Consider the following 18359-nt stretch of genomic DNA (forward strand, 5'->3'; position numbering starts at 1 on the left):
AAAACTGAAAGAAAGAAGAATTCAATACACTGGGAGCCAAGTTATAAAACTCAGCCAAATGATCACAGGCCTGCAAGAGAGAGACAGAGAGATAAGTCATTACTGAACAGATGTGCTTTTGGCCTTTTTAATATTTTTGTTACTGGTTTGTGAAGTCTGAGCTTTTAAGTTTTGAACCCCAGAATGTCTGTGCAGGGTTTGCATTGCACATTTTCTGAGGGATATGATGTCTAAAACTCAAATGCTTGTCAATATTTAGTGACTGCAGTCATCAATGATTTACCAGGAAAAAAGCACACACATTTTACCAGAACAAAATATGAGGCAAAATACAGAACATTTGAAAGTGATGGATATGAAGGTCTTAATATTACAGAAGCACAGCATTCCACTGTATGAAGCCAAGCTTCAAGGGTCAGATCACATGGGGCCAGACTCATTAGCACCTACACCAAGTCTACACTAAGTGTTCATCATTCTTAGTGAGTAGACAACACAAGTACAACTCCCACCTTCTTCTTCCTAATTTTTGTTTTCCTACAGATTTTCTTGTAACCTTAGATACTGAGAAGGATTCATAAAGTTTACCACAGTGTGTAGACTATTTCTACACTTAGTCTAATTTTTCTGAGGGAATCGACAGAACAAAAATGTGGTGGAGATGTTCTTGAATACAGATCATGTGCACTTAGTGTAGGGATTCATGAGTCTGGCCCCATGGTGTTTCCAGAAATAACTGTTTGTTTATTTGTGTATTTATTTATGCATTTATTATTTATTTGTTTATTTAGTTATATTTTGTTGACTGAGATAGTCCCACTAGTTAATGGCCTCTTTTCAGGTGAGACCTGAGCTGGTGTTTACTAACTAGGGCAAATCTGACAATGATACTGGGGAACTTCCCCTAATCTTTTTGATAAGGGGTGTGAGGTCTTTTGCATCTGCCTGAACTCATACAGATGGGACCTCAGTTTAACATCTCATCTGAAGGATGAGATGCCCAGAAGTACAGCACCCCCTTATATGCTGCACTGCAGTGTTAGTACTGGAAAAAAAATCTAGCACCTGATATGGGTAGAGAACCCATAGCTTTCTGATGCTTTAGTACCAAAGACTAGTATGCTAACTACTGAGCTACTGTCAGAAGCATTGATATAAGTATAGCTTTGCCCATTGAAGTGTAGCAGCTATAACAAGGCTGGATGAGAGGAGCTGATGTGGATGCTGTTGCTTATTTTGTTAGTCCTGTAGTATTCCTGGCAGGTTATACACTACAAAAGTAAACCATTCTTCACGCCTTGTGCTGCACTTTTCTTCCCTTGGTATAATCTTCTTGACAACCATGATGGGAGACTATGTAAATGGCACTGGCTGTTGAGAGCTCACAAAATGCTCCTTTATGAACAGTTTTGTTAATATTTGCTATTTTCAAGATTTTTCAGTTGCCAAGCATTTTTTCAGTATAAGCAATTGCTAGGATTCTGAGTGTAGTCACACTTTCTTCCAAGAGCCTGAAAAAGCATCAATGTTAATGTGTCTTGACAATATAAATGTTTAACTGAATATATAATACAGGAGTGAACTTGGTATTAATATGGACTATTTAGTACAGTCACACCTTCAAACAACTATTCAGAATTCTTAGTGTTTTTGCTTACACCACCAATATATTAGCCCAGTAAGAGATTACTGATAACAGAGTTGATACATTCTATGACACTCAGCAACATAAACTTTGAAAGTGTTATTACAATTATTACAGTATTTTCTGAAATGTTTCAGCAGATCAGTAAAGGTGAAATGTAAAATAAATAGTATAAATGCAGTAAATACAGTTGCCTTTATGTATTCTAATTTAGGTGTTATTTAGTTTGCTGTTGACTTATTTTACTGATTTACCTTTTTTTTTTTAAATATAGCATTGCTGTGGATCTTGCATGCAACTTTCTTAACTTAATGCAAACAGACAGAGGATTCCTGTGTTTATTTGCTTTACTATCACCATGTTTGCTGCCTCTGACATGTCTAAGAAAGCACATGCTGGCTTTTGAAAACAGTGGTTTAATGTATATATATATATATATATATATATATATATATTTATGCAATCTGATTCTTCCAACAGCTCTAAGGGTTCTGCGGCCAAGTTTGCCATGGATTTTCCTATTCCAGATGCTAGCTGTAGTCTGTGCAGAAGAAGTAAAAAGGAGGGATGAATGTCTGTTTGGGCATCCAGGCATACCTGGAGATCCAGGCCACAATGGCATACCTGGTAGGGATGGAAGAGATGGAATAAAAGGAGACAAAGGAGATACAGGTACAGGACTCAAAAGAGTTTTTTTTCAATGTTGTGTCTTGAAAGGATAGCTATTTCCAAGATGTTGTTTCTATAAAATGTTATCAAAGTTGCTACATTAAGTAACGGGAGTATACTGCAAACATTCAAAAATAGAAAGAAAATAAATAATAATGTAATAAAGACACATATAAAAGGGATACAAAACTACATACTTAAAGTATATGCATCATATTTGAAGTTTCATGACATTTTTATTTCTCATTCTTACAAATCAGCCACATTATTTTGCTTCTTTTTGAAATTAGACTCACAGATATGTAAGTTGTTAAATAAAAATTGGGTTCACTGGCTGCAGCTGCTCTTCAAAAATCTTAAACAATGCAGCATAACCCTATTTATCCAAGCACAGAGAGTGACCTAAAAAGTTTAGGTGTTTAGATAACACATTTCTACCAACTAGTAAGTTTGCATGTACAAGGCATACAGTAATGCTGAACATAGGCTCAAGCTAATGAAATAGCATTTTTTTAGAGTGCACTAGTGTCTTCCATAATGTTCAACAGAGTCTCAGTTATATTGAGAGTAAATTAGTAGAATAATAGCTAATACATGAAGCACAGTATATTTTATCAGGATAATTGTTTTGTCACATTCACTTTAGCCTTCAGTGTTTGGAACATGAAATAAATCACTAGTAGAATTCTGCACTTGTATTTAATTAAGGCTATTTTTCTCCTTAGCCATTGTATTTTCTCTTATCTTTTCATTTTCAGCATCATGGGGGGATCAGGTTGCTCATTTTACCCATTCTGTTACTTTGTTTTTGTAGATTTTTTTTTCATTTCTGTTTTATTATGTATGGATCTTTGTGACCACTTCCACATGAGTTTAGAATTGATTGGTTCCTAGGTACTCACTAGGCTACTGATAGGTTCATAGGTTCATAGGTTCATACTAGGCTATCTGCCCGAGGGCATTTACAAGCCTAGCCCATCGTTTTGTGGCTTATGCCACCCCTTTAGTATGGGGAACTATACCCATTATTTTGCTGTGCCTCTGTCGAGCAGTGACACTGAGGTAATCCCTGGGGTATATCTGCGATCTCCCATCCATTGGTCAAGATTTCTCTTGAACAAGGCCAGCGAGGTGCTCTGCCTCACATGTACCGGGATTTTGTTCCACAGCATAGGGAGTCTTTGGGTGATGAATCTATCCCTCCAGCACGTCCTATTAATAGCCGTGTCAAGGTTTAAGTCTCCGCCCTTGTGGCTCTGATGGATCTAGATTTTTGAGGTGAAGCATATTCATCAAATCTGGGTTTGACATGGCCTTGTATGTTAGGCAAAGGTCACCTCTGAGCAAGCGGTGGCGACTGAATAGAGCTGGAGTTCTTTCAGTCGGGCAGCATAGGACAGGTTTTGAGACCCTTTATCCTTTTGGTGAGGAACTTTTGTGGCCTCTCCAGCTGCTGCAAGTGTCGGGTCAGATACATTCCGAATGGGGCATTGTACTCAATCATTGGTCTGATGAGTGATGAGTAAAGGGAGACTATGACCTCCCTTGATCTAGATGAGAATCCCTTCATGATAAGGTGGGCAATGTAGAAGGTCTTCCTAACTACTTTAGCTACATGGGTGTCGAATGACAGACTACTATCAACCTGGGTCCCCAGGTCCCTGATAACTTCTTCTGTGCTCAGTGGATTGCCACCTATTTGGTAGCTAGGGTAACCTTGTTTTTCCCGAAGGGTATGACTATGCATTTTTGGCATTTAACTTTAGGCGTGGCTCTGGCACCAGTTATCCGTTTCTGTGAGACCCTTCTGAAGGATATCTGTGTCAGATGTGTTTTCTACTATGGCCCAGTTTGCAGTCATCTGCAAACTTTGTCAGCCATAACCCTCCTGTGTTTGCTTGTACTTGGAAAAGTAGATGCCAAACAAGAGTGGGCCAGGACTGAGCCCTGTGGGACACCACTTGTGACAGGCTTTGAGTCTGACATGGCGCCAGCAACTCTGACCCTGTGGGTTCTGTCACTCAGCCAGTTTGCAACCCATCTTGTGATGTATGGGTTGACATTTAAGCTGATGAGTTTTTCAATGATACCCGAGTGGGGTATTGTATCGAAGGCCTTAGCCAGATTGAGGTAGGCTGTATGGACTGCCTTTCCCTCATCAATGGCTTTGGTGACTGTTTGAAAAAGTCAACCAAGTTTAAAAGGCATGATCTGCCTTTGACAAAGCCAAACTGGGTTGGATCCAAAGTCTGCAAATTCCCTATGTCTTTATTTATGAGGTCCATTATGATCCTCTCCATGGCTTTGCAGATAAGGCTTGTCAAGCTAATGGGCGGTAATTTCCAGGGTCGGTGGAGGCACCGCCTTTGTGAAGTGGTACCACAGTTGCAGTGCGCCACTCCTGGTGCGTATCCAGAGGTAAGACTTTGATTAAACAGCTGTCCTAGCTGTGGGTTTAATTCCTCATTGAGTTCATGGAGCACACAGCCGGGGACACCATCAGGTCCCATGGATGCTGTGTTTTTGCTTTGGAGAGAGCAGTTCTCACTTGGGCTGGAGATGTTTGGGGGCTGCAATCGTTTGGTATAGATATCTCTCCTTTTGGGGGGGGAGAAGTTTGCACTGAACCTGTCAGCCAGTATGTTGGCAATGTCTGTAGGATCAGTAATCTTCACATCATTTTGAACTAGCTCTGAGCATATCTGGGAGTTTCCTCCCAGGTTTCTAACATAGCTAAAGAAGGCCTTATGATTGTCTTTTGAGTCTTTAGCTATTTTTCTCTCGAAATTTGCTTTGGATGATTTTATGAGAGCTCTTAGTTTTTACTTATAGTGATCAAGGGTGTCTTACCTTTTAAGGATTTTGCTCTATCTTGTAGTAGCTTCCTCCTTTTGTTGTAGAGTTTGTTTATGGCTGGGGTCCACCAGACTGGACGCTTGCCTTTGGTACAAAAAGTCTTTGTTTTGCTTGGGATTGCCTTATCCATGCAGTCCTGCAGGTGCTGGTAGAAGGCATTTGTAAGTGATTCAGCGGCTTGAGTACTGTTTTCCGCTGGCTCGGGGGCCTTAAAGGAGACCACACTAGTCTTTAGAAGTGTGAAGTCGGCTTTTGAGAAGTTCTTTACTGTGGTCTTTTTTATTTCAGGTGGGGGTGGGATGAGGACCTCCAGCGAGATTAGTTTGTGGTCTGATCTCACCAGTGAGGGGTACACCTCCGGTGTTGATACATGAAGATCTCTAGAAGCCGATCCATAAATTCGCATGAAGTCTTTAGCACTTATATTTTAAGTATGATAACCCAGAGATGAGCAGAACATTTCCATATTCCCCCTATCCATGAGTGTTAAACAAGGGGTGACTTTATGATTACCTATCCATTCATCTAGATTATGTTTCAGTTTTGTAAGAAAAGTGCTTTACTTTATGTGAAGAGGAAGACAGTTCCAAAGAACTGGTATTCTCTGTGATATATATCTATACTTCCAGCATGTTGTATTTATGTTGCAAACAAGATTTAGATTTTTTGAGCAGGTTTTTATTCCTTCCTTAGACTTCTGAATGTGTAGTAGGCCTGACAGAATATGGTCTGTGGAGGCTCTGTATGTGAGATTGTCTCTCAGTAGCCTGTATAACACTGAGAAGAAGAAGAAAGCCTTGTGATGGTCTGCATAGTTTATATGATTTAGGCCCTTGATTTCCTTAGTAAAAGAGGGTTGTGAACATTTGAGTTGTATAAAATGTTTGGACAAGTACATATTAAAGAGAGCATTATTCTCAGTGATTAGCCTGATGAGTGTGGGATACAGAGGAATGATTACATCATTGCACCCGGATGCAATACCCTTAGTAATGCATTGTGCAATGAAAAAGCACTTTCTTGCAATAGTGGATATGTGGTAATTGAAGGATAGTTCATTGCAATAGCTTAGCTATGGCAGAGCAAGAGGGACAACTGTTCCAGGCACAAATTGTTGGTGAAGGGTGTGATCAGCTGATCTAGAGCTCTCTTTAATGCAACACCAGCTTTTAAAAGCCAGAATTGTATTTGCAGTCAAACCTGGGCACTGTAGTGCTCCGTGTGTTGTCTAAACTGTAACAACTGCTTGCTACAGTTTAAAGGTAAAAGAAAAAAGAAAACATTTATTTATTTTACATTTGTTTACTGGGAAAGTCCGACTTGGAACAAAGCCAATTTTCAGCAGAGGCCTGGGGAGAAACTCTCCAGAGACATGTCTTTGTAACATGGGAGGAAACCAGAGTAGCCGGAGAAAACCCACACAAACACAGGGATGACATGCAGACTCCACAAAGAAGGCACTCTAGCCAAGAATCAAACCAGAGAACCTATTGCTATGAGGCGATAACACTACTGCTGCACCACTGTGCCATTCATATCTCTCTTTTTTTTTTTTTTTTTTTTTTATAACCAAAAACTTCAGTATAAAAATTGCAGCTCATGCTGAAGGATTATGTGAAAAACTAAAGATTGACATACTAAAATTAAATCTCCAACTCAACAATCTCAAGGCAGAAAAATCATACTGTATATTTAGAATATATAACGGACATGTAAGAACATAAATTTTCCTTTGTGGTTCAAACTTTTACAATAAAAGGGACATTAACACCTAATAAAATGCATTTAGCTGAATACTTAAAACCAATAGTGAGAGGTGGGATTGGGGAGTTGTGCAAAGCTAATATACTGCTGGGGGAGGGGCTGAAAGCAGTGAGGAGCAGAAGTTTAGTATAATTCAGAGACATGTTAGTAAGGTTGGAAGGTTAGACGTATGTGCTGATTGTACAACAGTGTGCTCAGAAATCATACTGTATATTTAGAATATATAACGGACATGTAAGAACATACATTTTCCTTTGTGGTTCAAACTTTTACAATAAAAGGGACATTAGCACCTAATAAAATGCATTTAGCTGAATACTTAAAACCAATAGTGAGAGGTGGGATTTGGGAGTTGTGCAAAGCTAATATACTGCAGGGGGAGGGGCTGAAAGCAGTGAGGAACAGAAGTTTAGTATAATTCAGAGACATGTTAGCAAGGTTGGAAGGTTACACGTATGTGCTGATTGTACAACAGTGTGCTCAACTGGCCTAAACTTCTACATGTGTAACAGAGGCAGTCATGATGCTATCGGGCAAAATGCTTATTTATGTTCTAAAAGCTATGTGGTCACATTCTTGGAGTAGATGAATCATACAGCACATTTTATGGAATTCTCCAGGAATTTGGGATCTATATACATGCAAAATGTTTGACACTTTCAGTGGTATCAGTTTTTTGCACGGCGTGCCTGATATGAATAGCTGAATTGCTCAAAAATGTCCAAGGTTTGGTAGGTCATTCAATGGATTAATTGTTTCAGTTGATTAATTATTGTACATTTACTTTCGAAATGCAGTCAGATAACTGCAAAACAATACACCTAACGCTATTAAAAATTATTACAATTTCAATAACTACGTTTGCTCATCTCATACCCCAGATTTTTGAGATCAACCTGCCTTTTTTTGTAACAGACTTTATTGCTATTAAACCAAACACAGCATATATACACATATTTATAGTCAAACTTTATGATCATTGTCATCAGTTCAGTCCAGTCTTCTTTAGTTTTCATCACAATATCATTGTAACAGCATTTATCTTCTATACTATGATGGTTATTATTGCAGAACAGAATTTATCTTCTATACTATGATGGTTATTATTGCAGAACAGAATTTCCAAACTTTTCTCACGTCACCCTGGGATTCAGAAATATGCCTTATGTTAATGAACAGGCATGCCAAGATGTATGATGTGGCTCAAAGGTAATTATCAATTATAAAGGAAATTTGCACCATGAGCATTAACTAATTAAGAAATCTACTCACTGAAATGACAGTACTGATCAGAGAAGAATTGTTTTTACAATTGTAGCTAAAGAATTCTTGAAGAGCAGTATGAGAATATTGCATTTATGTGAGCATGAATGTGTCCAAGTACAGCCTAACTACACTATGAGAATAGGTTTCAGCCATGATAAGTGGCTCCCAGCAATGTTTTTCTACAGTTTTACTCACAAAAATGGAAGAATAAAAGGTGCACAGGAAAGTCAGAAAGGGAGAAGAGCAAGCAGAGAAGCATACACAAAGACACAAGAAAAAGTAAGTGTGGGAGAGGGAGAGAAGGTATTCTTTTGGGAAGGACAGGTGCCCGTTTTTTTTCAAGAAAGATCATGAAGGGTGTAAGGGAAAGGCAGGGAATTAAAAGATGTTAGAAATATGGAAGTAAAGGGATAACATAACATAACACACAAACAAAGACCAACAGGGGAGATGCTGACACAAAAGGAAAGTTGACAATGAATAATTATCACTTTAAATGTTGGGACCCACTAGAGTGAGTCCCGAAATCTGAGATGGCCATTTCCAGAAATGTTTCTTTTCTGTGAGGTGTGGTGATCTCAGAGTTGGTATAGATCAGTTTGGGGGTATGGGGGACTTGCACCCTGCAAAAAAGAAGTTAAAAGAGAAAATCGATGTTTGAGATTTGTTCATCTCCTGGATTAGTGGCCTATTTTTCAGTATGTCAGTACTTGACATTTCCAGTGCTGACAGTTCAATAGGGAGCCCAATGGATATATTGATGCACAGACCAAGGGAAGACAAATGGTAATGGGGAGAATTGGACAACAGACAGGGGAGGGAAGTAACCCACAAAGAAGAGGAACACCATGTTGGGGGCTAGAGTGGGTACCCAACTCCTAACCAGGCTGCCTGGGATAGACCCAGGTAGAGGGCAGTCCGCAATGTGACCTACCTATGGGCCCTGTCTCAGATGGTGTAGAAGGCAGTGCCAGGCAGTGATGCAACTCTGATAGCCACATAAGGGTCTTCTCCAGGCAGCCAGTGTGGACATCAAGACACTGGCCCACAAAAGTCATCATCACTTCCTCTAACTCCTGCCATATGATAAACTCTGACACCCTAGCACTATCACCAGAGGGGAACTACACTGCTCACCTCTGGTAATCAACCAGCAGAGGTCTCAAGAGATACCTCCAGAGCAGGCATAGAGGCAGCTGGTGAGCAAGTGGGAAATGGGTGGGTCTGATGGCGATGTGGAGACCACTGCCTTACCACAGGGACAGCTGCAGCATAGGTGCCAAAATCAAAATATAAATAGATAGAAGTAAAAAAAAATACAAATAAGAATAGCTAAAAAGTATGAGAGAGAGAGAGAGAGAGAAAAACAAGAAAATACACATAATTAATCAATGAATGTGCCTGATCACTGTTACAGGTACATACAGGTAGAATAAACCACAGATAGCTATATTACTGAGATAGAGCCAATACTGCCGACTAGGTAGAGAAACTCAAATGTTCCTACTGGATAATGACCCTAACCCTGAGTAGCATCCTGCCATCACCCAGAATGATACCACAGTACAAGGACAAAATGATTGACTTCAACAATTGGCTAAGCTTCTGGTGTCATTCTAAGGGGATCCAGTATTTGTCTGCCTGGGATGACATGATCGACAGTCCATGATGCTTTGCCAGAGATGGTCTGCACCTGTCGCCCTTAGGATTCCGGATACTGGCTAAGACTCTTGCCACCCCTATAGTGCCTTTTTTAGGCAAGGTTCAAATGACAAATTCACCACCGTAACAGGTACAAGCAAGCAAAATCTGAGGGTAATGCTACTCAACGCTAGAAGTCTAAACCTCAAAATGCACTCACTCGAGGAACTCCTTAAAATGGAGAACATTGACATCTGTGCAGTGACAGAGACCTGGTTCAAAGCTCCAGAGAGCACCCCTGCATTACCAGGCTTCAATTTATACCACACCTTTCAGCCACCTAACCCAGAAAGAAGCACTAAAGGCGGAGGCATGTCCATATTCATTAAGGATATCCACACCTCCAGGCTAGTTGCACAGCATAATGCATCCGAGTTTATCCAAGTGCAACTAACTCTGGGCAAGACCGCAATCCAAATTGTAGCTTGCTACAGACCCCCCACCATGCCCCAGGATTCACACTCCTCATTTCTTGATACACTGGAAAGTATTAGGGTACAACCCAACACCCTAATAATGGGCGATTTCAACTACCCTACCATTAACTGGGAAAACTACTCATGTACCAACTCTTTTGCTCAACGTTTTCTAGAATTCATAAATTCCAACGCCTTGGATCAACTTATTCACACCCCCACCAGGGGCAGCAATATCCTAGACCTGGTCATTACCAACATGGGAAACTGGTGTTCCACACCAGAGGTCAATTCCTCGTTGGTCAGATCCGACCACAAGCTAATCAGCCTAGACATCCACATCCCACCCCCAGACCCAATTAGGGAAACCATCGTAAAAAACTTCTTAAAAGCCAACTTCACACTTCTTAAGACAGAAGTGGCAAACTTCATGACACCCATGCAGACGGACAATAGAGGTATGACTGCCGAATCCTACACAAATGCACTTTATAAGCACTTACACGAGTGCATGGATCATGCTATCCCTAACAGAACCAAGATGTTATCCTCCAAAAAAAGGAAGCCAATCTGGTGGTCCTCTGCCATAAACAAACTCTACAACAGAAGAAAGAAACTGTTGCAAAAAAGAGTAAAATCCCATGACTGGAGGAACTCCCTGGTCAACCTCAGTAAGAAGCTGAGATCCCTCATAAAATCCTCCAAAGCTAGTTACAAAAACAAAATTGCCACTGACTCTAAAGACAACCACAAAGCATTCTATACCTATGTCAAGAATCTAAATGGGAACACTCAGCATAATGGCACTAAATATACAGAACCAACTGATATTGCCAACATCCTAGCAGATAGGTTCAGTGCTAACTTTACCCCCCTCTCACCCCCTAGAGGGCCCATCTCTATACCGGAAGAATGCAAAGTTCCTATAATCACGGCTGCACAGGTAAAAAACACAATCTCCAAAGCTAAGAACACAGCATCCATGGGACCTGACAATATCCCAGGCTGCATTCTACACGAACTACAGAATGAACTGGCACCCTACCTAAGTACCATGTTCAATCATAGCCTCACCTCAGGCTTTGTACCCACTGAATGGCGCACCACGACAGTTATCCCATTCCACAAAGGACCCCAGGAACTACTGCCCCATTAGCCTGCCGAGCCTGGTCTGCAAGGCCATGGAACGTATCATCATGGAACTCATAAACAAAGACATCGGTAATCTCCAAACTCTGTACCATACTCAGTTTGGATTTGTAAAAGGCAGATCATGTCTCCTAAACCTGATTGACTTCTTTGAAGCAGTCACCAAAGCCATAGATGAGGGTAAAATGGTTCACACAGCTTATCTAGATCTCGCCAAGGCTTTCGACACCATCCCCCACTCTGGAATTATAGATAAGCTCACTAAACTAGGTATAAATCCCTATGTCACAAGATGGGTTGCCAACTGGCTCATGGACAGAACCCACACTGTGAAAGTAGCGGATTCCAAATCCGACATCAGACCAGTGACAAGTGGAGTACCACAGGGTTCAGTCCTGGGTCCTCTCCTGTTTGGTATCTACTTCTCTGAAGTGCAGGCCAACACAGAAGGTCTTTGGCTAACAAAGTTTGGAGATGACTGCAAACTAGGAGCCATAATCGAAACTCCTAACAATGTGGACAAACTACAAAAGGGCCTCACTGAGACAGATACCTGGCGTCAAAGCCATGGCCTGAAGCTCAATGCCAAAAAGTGTATTGTCATCCCCTTTGGTAAAAACTATGTACCCATGAACTACCACATAGCTGGTAGTCTACTTAATGCCAAAAATGTGATAAGAGACCTTGGGACACAGGTGGACAGTAGTCTCTCCTTTGATAATCACATCGCCACAGTGGTCAGGAAATCCTTCTACGTAGCTCATCTCATCACAAAAGGATTCTCATCCAGAAAAAAAGAGGTCATTGTTCCCCTCTACTCATCACTCATTAGACCCATTATAGAGTACAACGCCCCTTTTGGTATGTACCTCACAAGACATCTACAACAACTGGAAAGACCACAGAAATACCTCACAAAGAGGATTACTGGCCTCAAACAGATGCCCTATGCAGACCATCTCAAAAAACTACAGCTTTATTCCATCGCATATTGCCTACTCAGGGGCAATCTCTGCCTAACATACAAAGCTATGTCAAGCCCAGAGCTGTTGGACATGCTCCACTTAAAGAAATCCAAATCCCTCCGAGCTACATGCTCTAGGGACCTTAACCTTGTCACCACAATAAGCAGAACATGCTGGAGGGATAGATTCCTGTCCCAGAGAATTCCCATACTCTGGAACAGACTACATATCTATGTCAAACAGAGCTCCTCATTAGCCCTCTTCAAGAAAAATCTTGATGATTGGATGGGAAATGGGAAATTCACCCTGGAGATCACTTCTGTGGCTCTGCTCGACAGGGGCACAGAAAAATAATTTTGTTGGGTGGCGAAAGCCAGGGTACATTTTTTGGCTAGGCTTGTATGGGCCCTAGGGCCGATAGCCTAGTACCTACCTATGAACCTATACAAGGGTGTACTGGTAGTTTGCCATTGGCCAATTTTTGGGGGTGGGCTACTCCAGCAGGATGATAATGTTGGATATAATAAGCTGTGGGGGATGTGTGTGCGGTGTGCCCTTGTAGGTATGTTGCTTGGAAAAAGGATAAAAGCCTGCCATGTGGACTTGGACAGTGTTAGTATATATGCAGCCCCATATAAATATGGTGCCAGTGAGGTTTACCAAAGGCAAGCAATAAACTGGAAACACAAACATGTATCAGCATGTGCTTGGCAACCACTGTAATGTGGGTTGCTACATACTAAGGGACAGAACAGTGATAATGCATGAATGCCAGTGGTATGACAGGTAGAGGTGGCACCTGCATGGGTATATAAAGAAGTGATGTATGGTCAAAATGATGAGAGCCACACCCCATTGTTATATGCCTTCCTGGTCTATGGTAGTGTTCATAGAGAGTGACTGTGGCAAGAAACCCTGCATGTCAAGCACCATGTGGCAGAGGGTACATTGTCCAAGCTGTCTGAGCCAGACATTTCCATTATGCAAATGAGGAACGTGAGTATCCCCTGAACATGTAGTGTATGTGCGTGGGTTAGCAGTTTACAAGGCAGCACATATATATATATATATATATATATATGTATATTAAGTTTGTGTCAGGCATTATATATGGGACTATTACATAGGTGTGTCACAGGTAACTTTATACTATAGCAGTGGGTAATTCAATAATGCTGTGATATACAAAACTAATCTATAAGATGACAGCAATCATGCTCACCCTTGCATCTTGGGAGACAGTTCATCCTCCTTTGGTACAGGAGAAATTCACCCCATCTTCTCTTTAGCTGAGAAACAAGAATAACAAATACAAAACATCACTTAAATGTCAAACAAAAGTCAGTTTAACTATATGGAAAATAATAGGGCAGTGACTATCTTGCATACTTATTGTACATCTCAGGAGCATTCACATTGCATTCCGTTCCCATTGACAAAGAATGTCAGAATGGCACCTCCTAAGTCACTATAGTGGTGCTGGCATTGCTTACTAGAGTAGCTGATGTCAGAAGCAGCAGTCACCATCCTGACAAGACTGTATCAGGTATCCCCTTTATACTGTCACCCTTATAACAGTCCTCCACCTGGTGCTCCCACTCGTCTCTGTACATAAAGTACAGAAATATTTTACTTCCTTTTGAGCATCATTTGGGAGCCCTACTGCCCTCAGAGGCCATTGCCATGTAGCATGTCACAGCTGAGATAAATGGTAGCACAGTTGTGGTCATGCATATTGTTGCTATTGACACTTGATGTGCATCTTCAGGCATCTCATTAGCATGACCATTTGTAGTGCTACCATCGCATAGCAAGAAAACAAATGGTGTAGCAAGTTGGTGTTAGAGTGTTGTCAACAGCATGTAATGCGATACAGGTAGCATCATGCCTACATATGTTTCCAGTTCTGCACTTTATCACCCCTACAGGCCATAAGAAGACTATGTTTTTGACGACATCCCCACAGGTCAGCCCATGCATGCACAAAGTGCTTCTCAGGTACCCCTATGAGTGTGCAATGTTGAATGAGCCTGTTATCAATGCACAGGTTAAGTGCATGATGAAATAAAAGTATGATTCAGGAACTTTCACTCTACATAAGCTCATGTTTTATTAAAAGCAGCCACAGCTACAATGCTCATAATGTTAAAGAAGTTTACCTCACAGCAAAATAGAAGAGCTAATACTATAGAAAGCAGGAAGTCTATGACCTGCCACCAGCTTAAACATATTTCTTTGATATTACAGGTGGACTAAGTGTAGTTAAGCAGCATAGAATGGTGGTCTGTAGGATGACGTTGGTGATCAAGAAGAGGAAGAGGAGGAGTGTGAAAGCAGTGCCAAGGATTAAATGGTGAAAGTTAAAAAAGGGTGATTGTGAAGTGGAGTTTAGGGAAGAGTTAAGACAGGCATTGGGAGGCAGTGGAGAGTTACCGAATAGCTGGGTAACTACAGTAGAACTAGAAAGGGAGACTGCTAGAAAGGTGCTTGGTGTGACATCTGGCAGAGGAAGAAGGACAAGGAGACCTGGTGGTGGAATGAGGAAGTACAGGAGAGTATACAGAGGAAGAGGCTGGCGAAGAAGAAGTGGGATTGTCAAAGAGATGAAGAAAGTAGACATGAGTATAAGGAGATGAGGCGCATGGCAAAGAGAGAGGTGGCGAAAGCTAAGGATAAGGCGTATGGAGAGTTGTATGAGAGATTGACACTAAAGAGGGAAAAAAGGACCTGTACCGATTGGCTAGACAGAGGGACAAAGCTGGGAAAGATGTGCAGCAAGTAAGGGTGATAAAGGATAGTGAGGGAAAGGTACTCACAAGAGAGGAGAGTGTGTTGAGTAGATGGAAAGAGTATTTTGAGAGGCTGATGAATGAAGAGAATGAGAGAGAGAGAAGGTTGGATGATGTGGGGATAGTGAATCAGGAAGTGAAACAGATTAGCAAGGAGGAAGTAAGGACAGCTATGAAGAGGATGAAGAATGGAAAGGCTGTTGGCCCAGATGACATACCAATGGAAGCATGGAGGTGCTTAGGAGAAATGGCAGTGGAAATTTTAACTAGATTATGTAATGAAATTTTGGAAAGTCAGAGGATGCCCGAGGAGTGGAGAAAAAGTGTTTTGGCACCTATCTTTAAGAATAAGGGTGATGTGCAGAGCTGCAGTAACTACAGAGGGATAAAATTGATCAGTCACAGCTTGAAGTTATGGGAAAGAGTAGTAGAAGCTAGGTTAAGAAGGGAGGTGATGATTAGTGATCAGCAGTATGGTTTCATGCCAGGAAAGAGCACTACAGATGCAATGTTTGCTCTGAGAGTGTTATTGGAGAAATACAGAGAAGTTCAGTAGGAGTTGCATTGTGTCTTTGTAGACTTGGAGAAAGCATATGACAGGGTGCCTAGAGAAGAGTTGTGGTACTGTATGAGGAAGTCGGGAGTGGCAGAGAAGTATGTAAGAGTGGTACAGGATATGTACGAGGGTAATGTGACAGTGGTGAGGACTGCAGTGGGAGTGACAGATCCGTTTAAGGTGGAGGTGGGATTACATCAAGGATCAGCTCTGAGTCCTTTCTTATTTGCAGTGGTGATGGACAGGTTGACAGATGAGATCAGACAGGAGGCCCCGTGGACTATGATGTTTGCAGATGACATTGTGATCTGTAGTGAGAGTAGGAATCAGGTTGAGGAGACTCTGGAGAGGTGGAGATATGCTCTAGAGAGCAGAGGAATGAAGGTCAGCAGGGCTAAGACAGAATATATGTGTATAAATGAGAGGGAGGGTAGAGGAATGGTGAGGATGCAGGGAGTAGAGTTGGTAAAGGTGGACGAGTTTAAGTACTTGGGATCAACAGTTCAGAGTAATGGTGAATGTGGAAGAGAGGTGAAGAAGAGAGTACAGGCAGGGTGGAATGGGTGGAGAAGAGTGTCAGGAGTGATTTGTGACAAACGGGTACCAGTAAGAGTGAAAGGGAAGGTCTACAAGAGGGTAGTGAGACCAGCTATGTTATATGGGTTGGAGACAGTGGCATTAACAAAAAGGCAGGAGTCAGAGCTGGATGTGGCAGAGTTAAAGATGTTAAGATTTGCTCTCAGTGTGACTAGGATGGATAGGATTAGGAATCAGTATATTAGAGGGTCAGCTCATGTTGGACAGTTTGGAGACAAAGCAAGAGAGATGAGATTGTGCTGGTTTGGACATGTGCTGAGCAGTGATGATGGGTATATTGGGAAAAAGATGCTAAGGATGGAGCTGCCAGGTAAGAGGAAAAGAGGAAGGCCTAAGATAAGGTTTATGGACGTGGTGAGAGAGGACATGCAGGCGGTTAGTGTGACAGAGCAAGATGCAGAGGATAGGAAGTAATGGAAAGAGATGATCCGCTGTGGCGGCCCCTAATGGGAAAAGCCGAAAGATGATGATGATGACTTGCCTGAAGGTGATCATCACCACAAAGCTAAATTCTCCTAGTTGGAGACTGATATCCTACTGCAGGCCCCCATAAGCACAATCAGTGCATGCTCCAGCACAAGGACTCTGACTAAGCCTTCCCTGTGCATGCCCTGGGAAAGTTTACAGGAGGTCAGTGCTGTCAGTGGTCAAAAAACAGACACATGAACAGGTCCTTAGAGGAGCTACTGACATGACTGCAGAAGGAGCATAATAAGGCAACCAAATGATGAAGTCTACTTGTCTGTTTTTGATCTACTGGATTTTGCAGCAAACGCACCTGTTTTGCCTGCTTCAGTGATCACTTTAGGGGAGCTTTATTCTAAGGTCTCAGTAGTACATTTTGCCATCCTCTTTCTATATGTGTACTACAGTGTTGTATGTCTGGATTTCAACTGTTCTGTTGGGTGGGGGCATCCACATTTACCCATGTAGAGAGTCACTGGTGGGGGTCTGCTGACACAGTTACTATTGATAGACACAGAGGAGTTCCTGTTTTTTCTCTCAGAGGGATCCAGATAGTTCAGGTATCCATGGTGGAGTCCTGGACTTCGGTACAGAATTGCGCAGGGCTTCTTGAATGTCCATTGGTGATGCCCCAGATGGGTATGTCCAAACATGTGGTACAATCAGTACAACTTATCCAGAGTCCTATAACAAATAAGTATGGCTTCTTTGTTATTACAGGAACATTAGAAATATAAATATAATGGCAATCTACCTAAGGTACATTAAATATATGTTTTTCTTTAGCACTCTGTTATATAGGAGTAAATTGACTGGGCTGTAGGTATTGGTGAAAGGCTCATTTGTAGTCTTGGTAATGCTTATGTTTTCTTCCAGGTGCTGTACTGCCAGGTTCTTCCACCACAGATATAAGCTTGCCTAATGTTAGGGAACTGTCTTGTCACAAAGATGATGTCAGCTAAATCCCAGCCCGATCAGTGGTCATGGTGTCTGTGGTAGATTCACTAATGTGATGGCCATATCCCTAGCCCCTTCCACTGACACAGCTGTTGTGCCTGCGTAACTCACCCCTTGCACCCAGGATTCCACCTTATAATAGGATGAGGTCAACACATCAGATAAGGGAGAACCTTCATTTCTAGCAACAGAGTCACCCTTGGTTGCTGCCAGTTCCATCAAGCTTGAGGTGGTCCTCAAAGGTCTGCATGTAGGGTGCCAGCCACAACATGGGCATTGCCTCCCTAGTAATCTGAGTACCTTTATGGCCACTATGCAGTGATTGTGCAGGGTTCATAGGTTCATAGGTAGATACTAGGCTATCGGCCCAAGGGCCTACGTAAGCCTAGCCAACAAGGTTCCCTGGCTTACGCCACCAAAGAAAGTTATTTTCCTGTGCCACTGTTGAGCAGAGACACAGAAGTGATCCCCAGGGTGTATTTTCTATTTTCCATCCACTCATCAAGATTTTTCTTGAATAGTGCTAATGAAGAACTTTGCTTGACATAGATGGGTAGCCTGTTC

At 41.8% G+C, this 18359-nt stretch overlaps 1 protein-coding gene and 1 long non-coding RNA gene across 2 annotated transcripts in view; one reads left to right on the forward strand and one right to left on the reverse strand.

The window, feature by feature from the left end:
- Nucleotides 1-2135: 2135 nt before the first annotated feature.
- The window catches only part of LOC122802063 (complement C1q and tumor necrosis factor-related protein 9B-like), a 273178-nt gene continuing 256954 nt past the window's right edge, over nt 2136-18359 (forward strand). The window contains exon 1 of the mRNA XM_044071778.1: nt 2136-2317. Within this exon, the coding sequence (XP_043927713.1) occupies nt 2173-2317 (145 nt within the window). The 5' untranslated portion in view covers nt 2136-2172. The remainder of the gene's footprint in view (nt 2318-18359) is intronic.
- LOC122802064 overlaps nt 13651-18359 on the reverse strand; it is a 123564-nt gene continuing 118855 nt past the window's right edge. The window contains exon 3 of the long non-coding RNA XR_006364867.1: nt 13651-13720. This is a non-coding gene — a long non-coding RNA (uncharacterized LOC122802064). The remainder of the gene's footprint in view (nt 13721-18359) is intronic.

Source organism: Protopterus annectens, chromosome 5.part0 (genome assembly GCF_019279795.1).
Source record: "Protopterus annectens isolate FY-2018-M chromosome 5.part0, PAN1.0, whole genome shotgun sequence".
NCBI classification, from domain to species: domain Eukaryota; kingdom Metazoa; phylum Chordata; order Ceratodontiformes; family Protopteridae; genus Protopterus; species Protopterus annectens.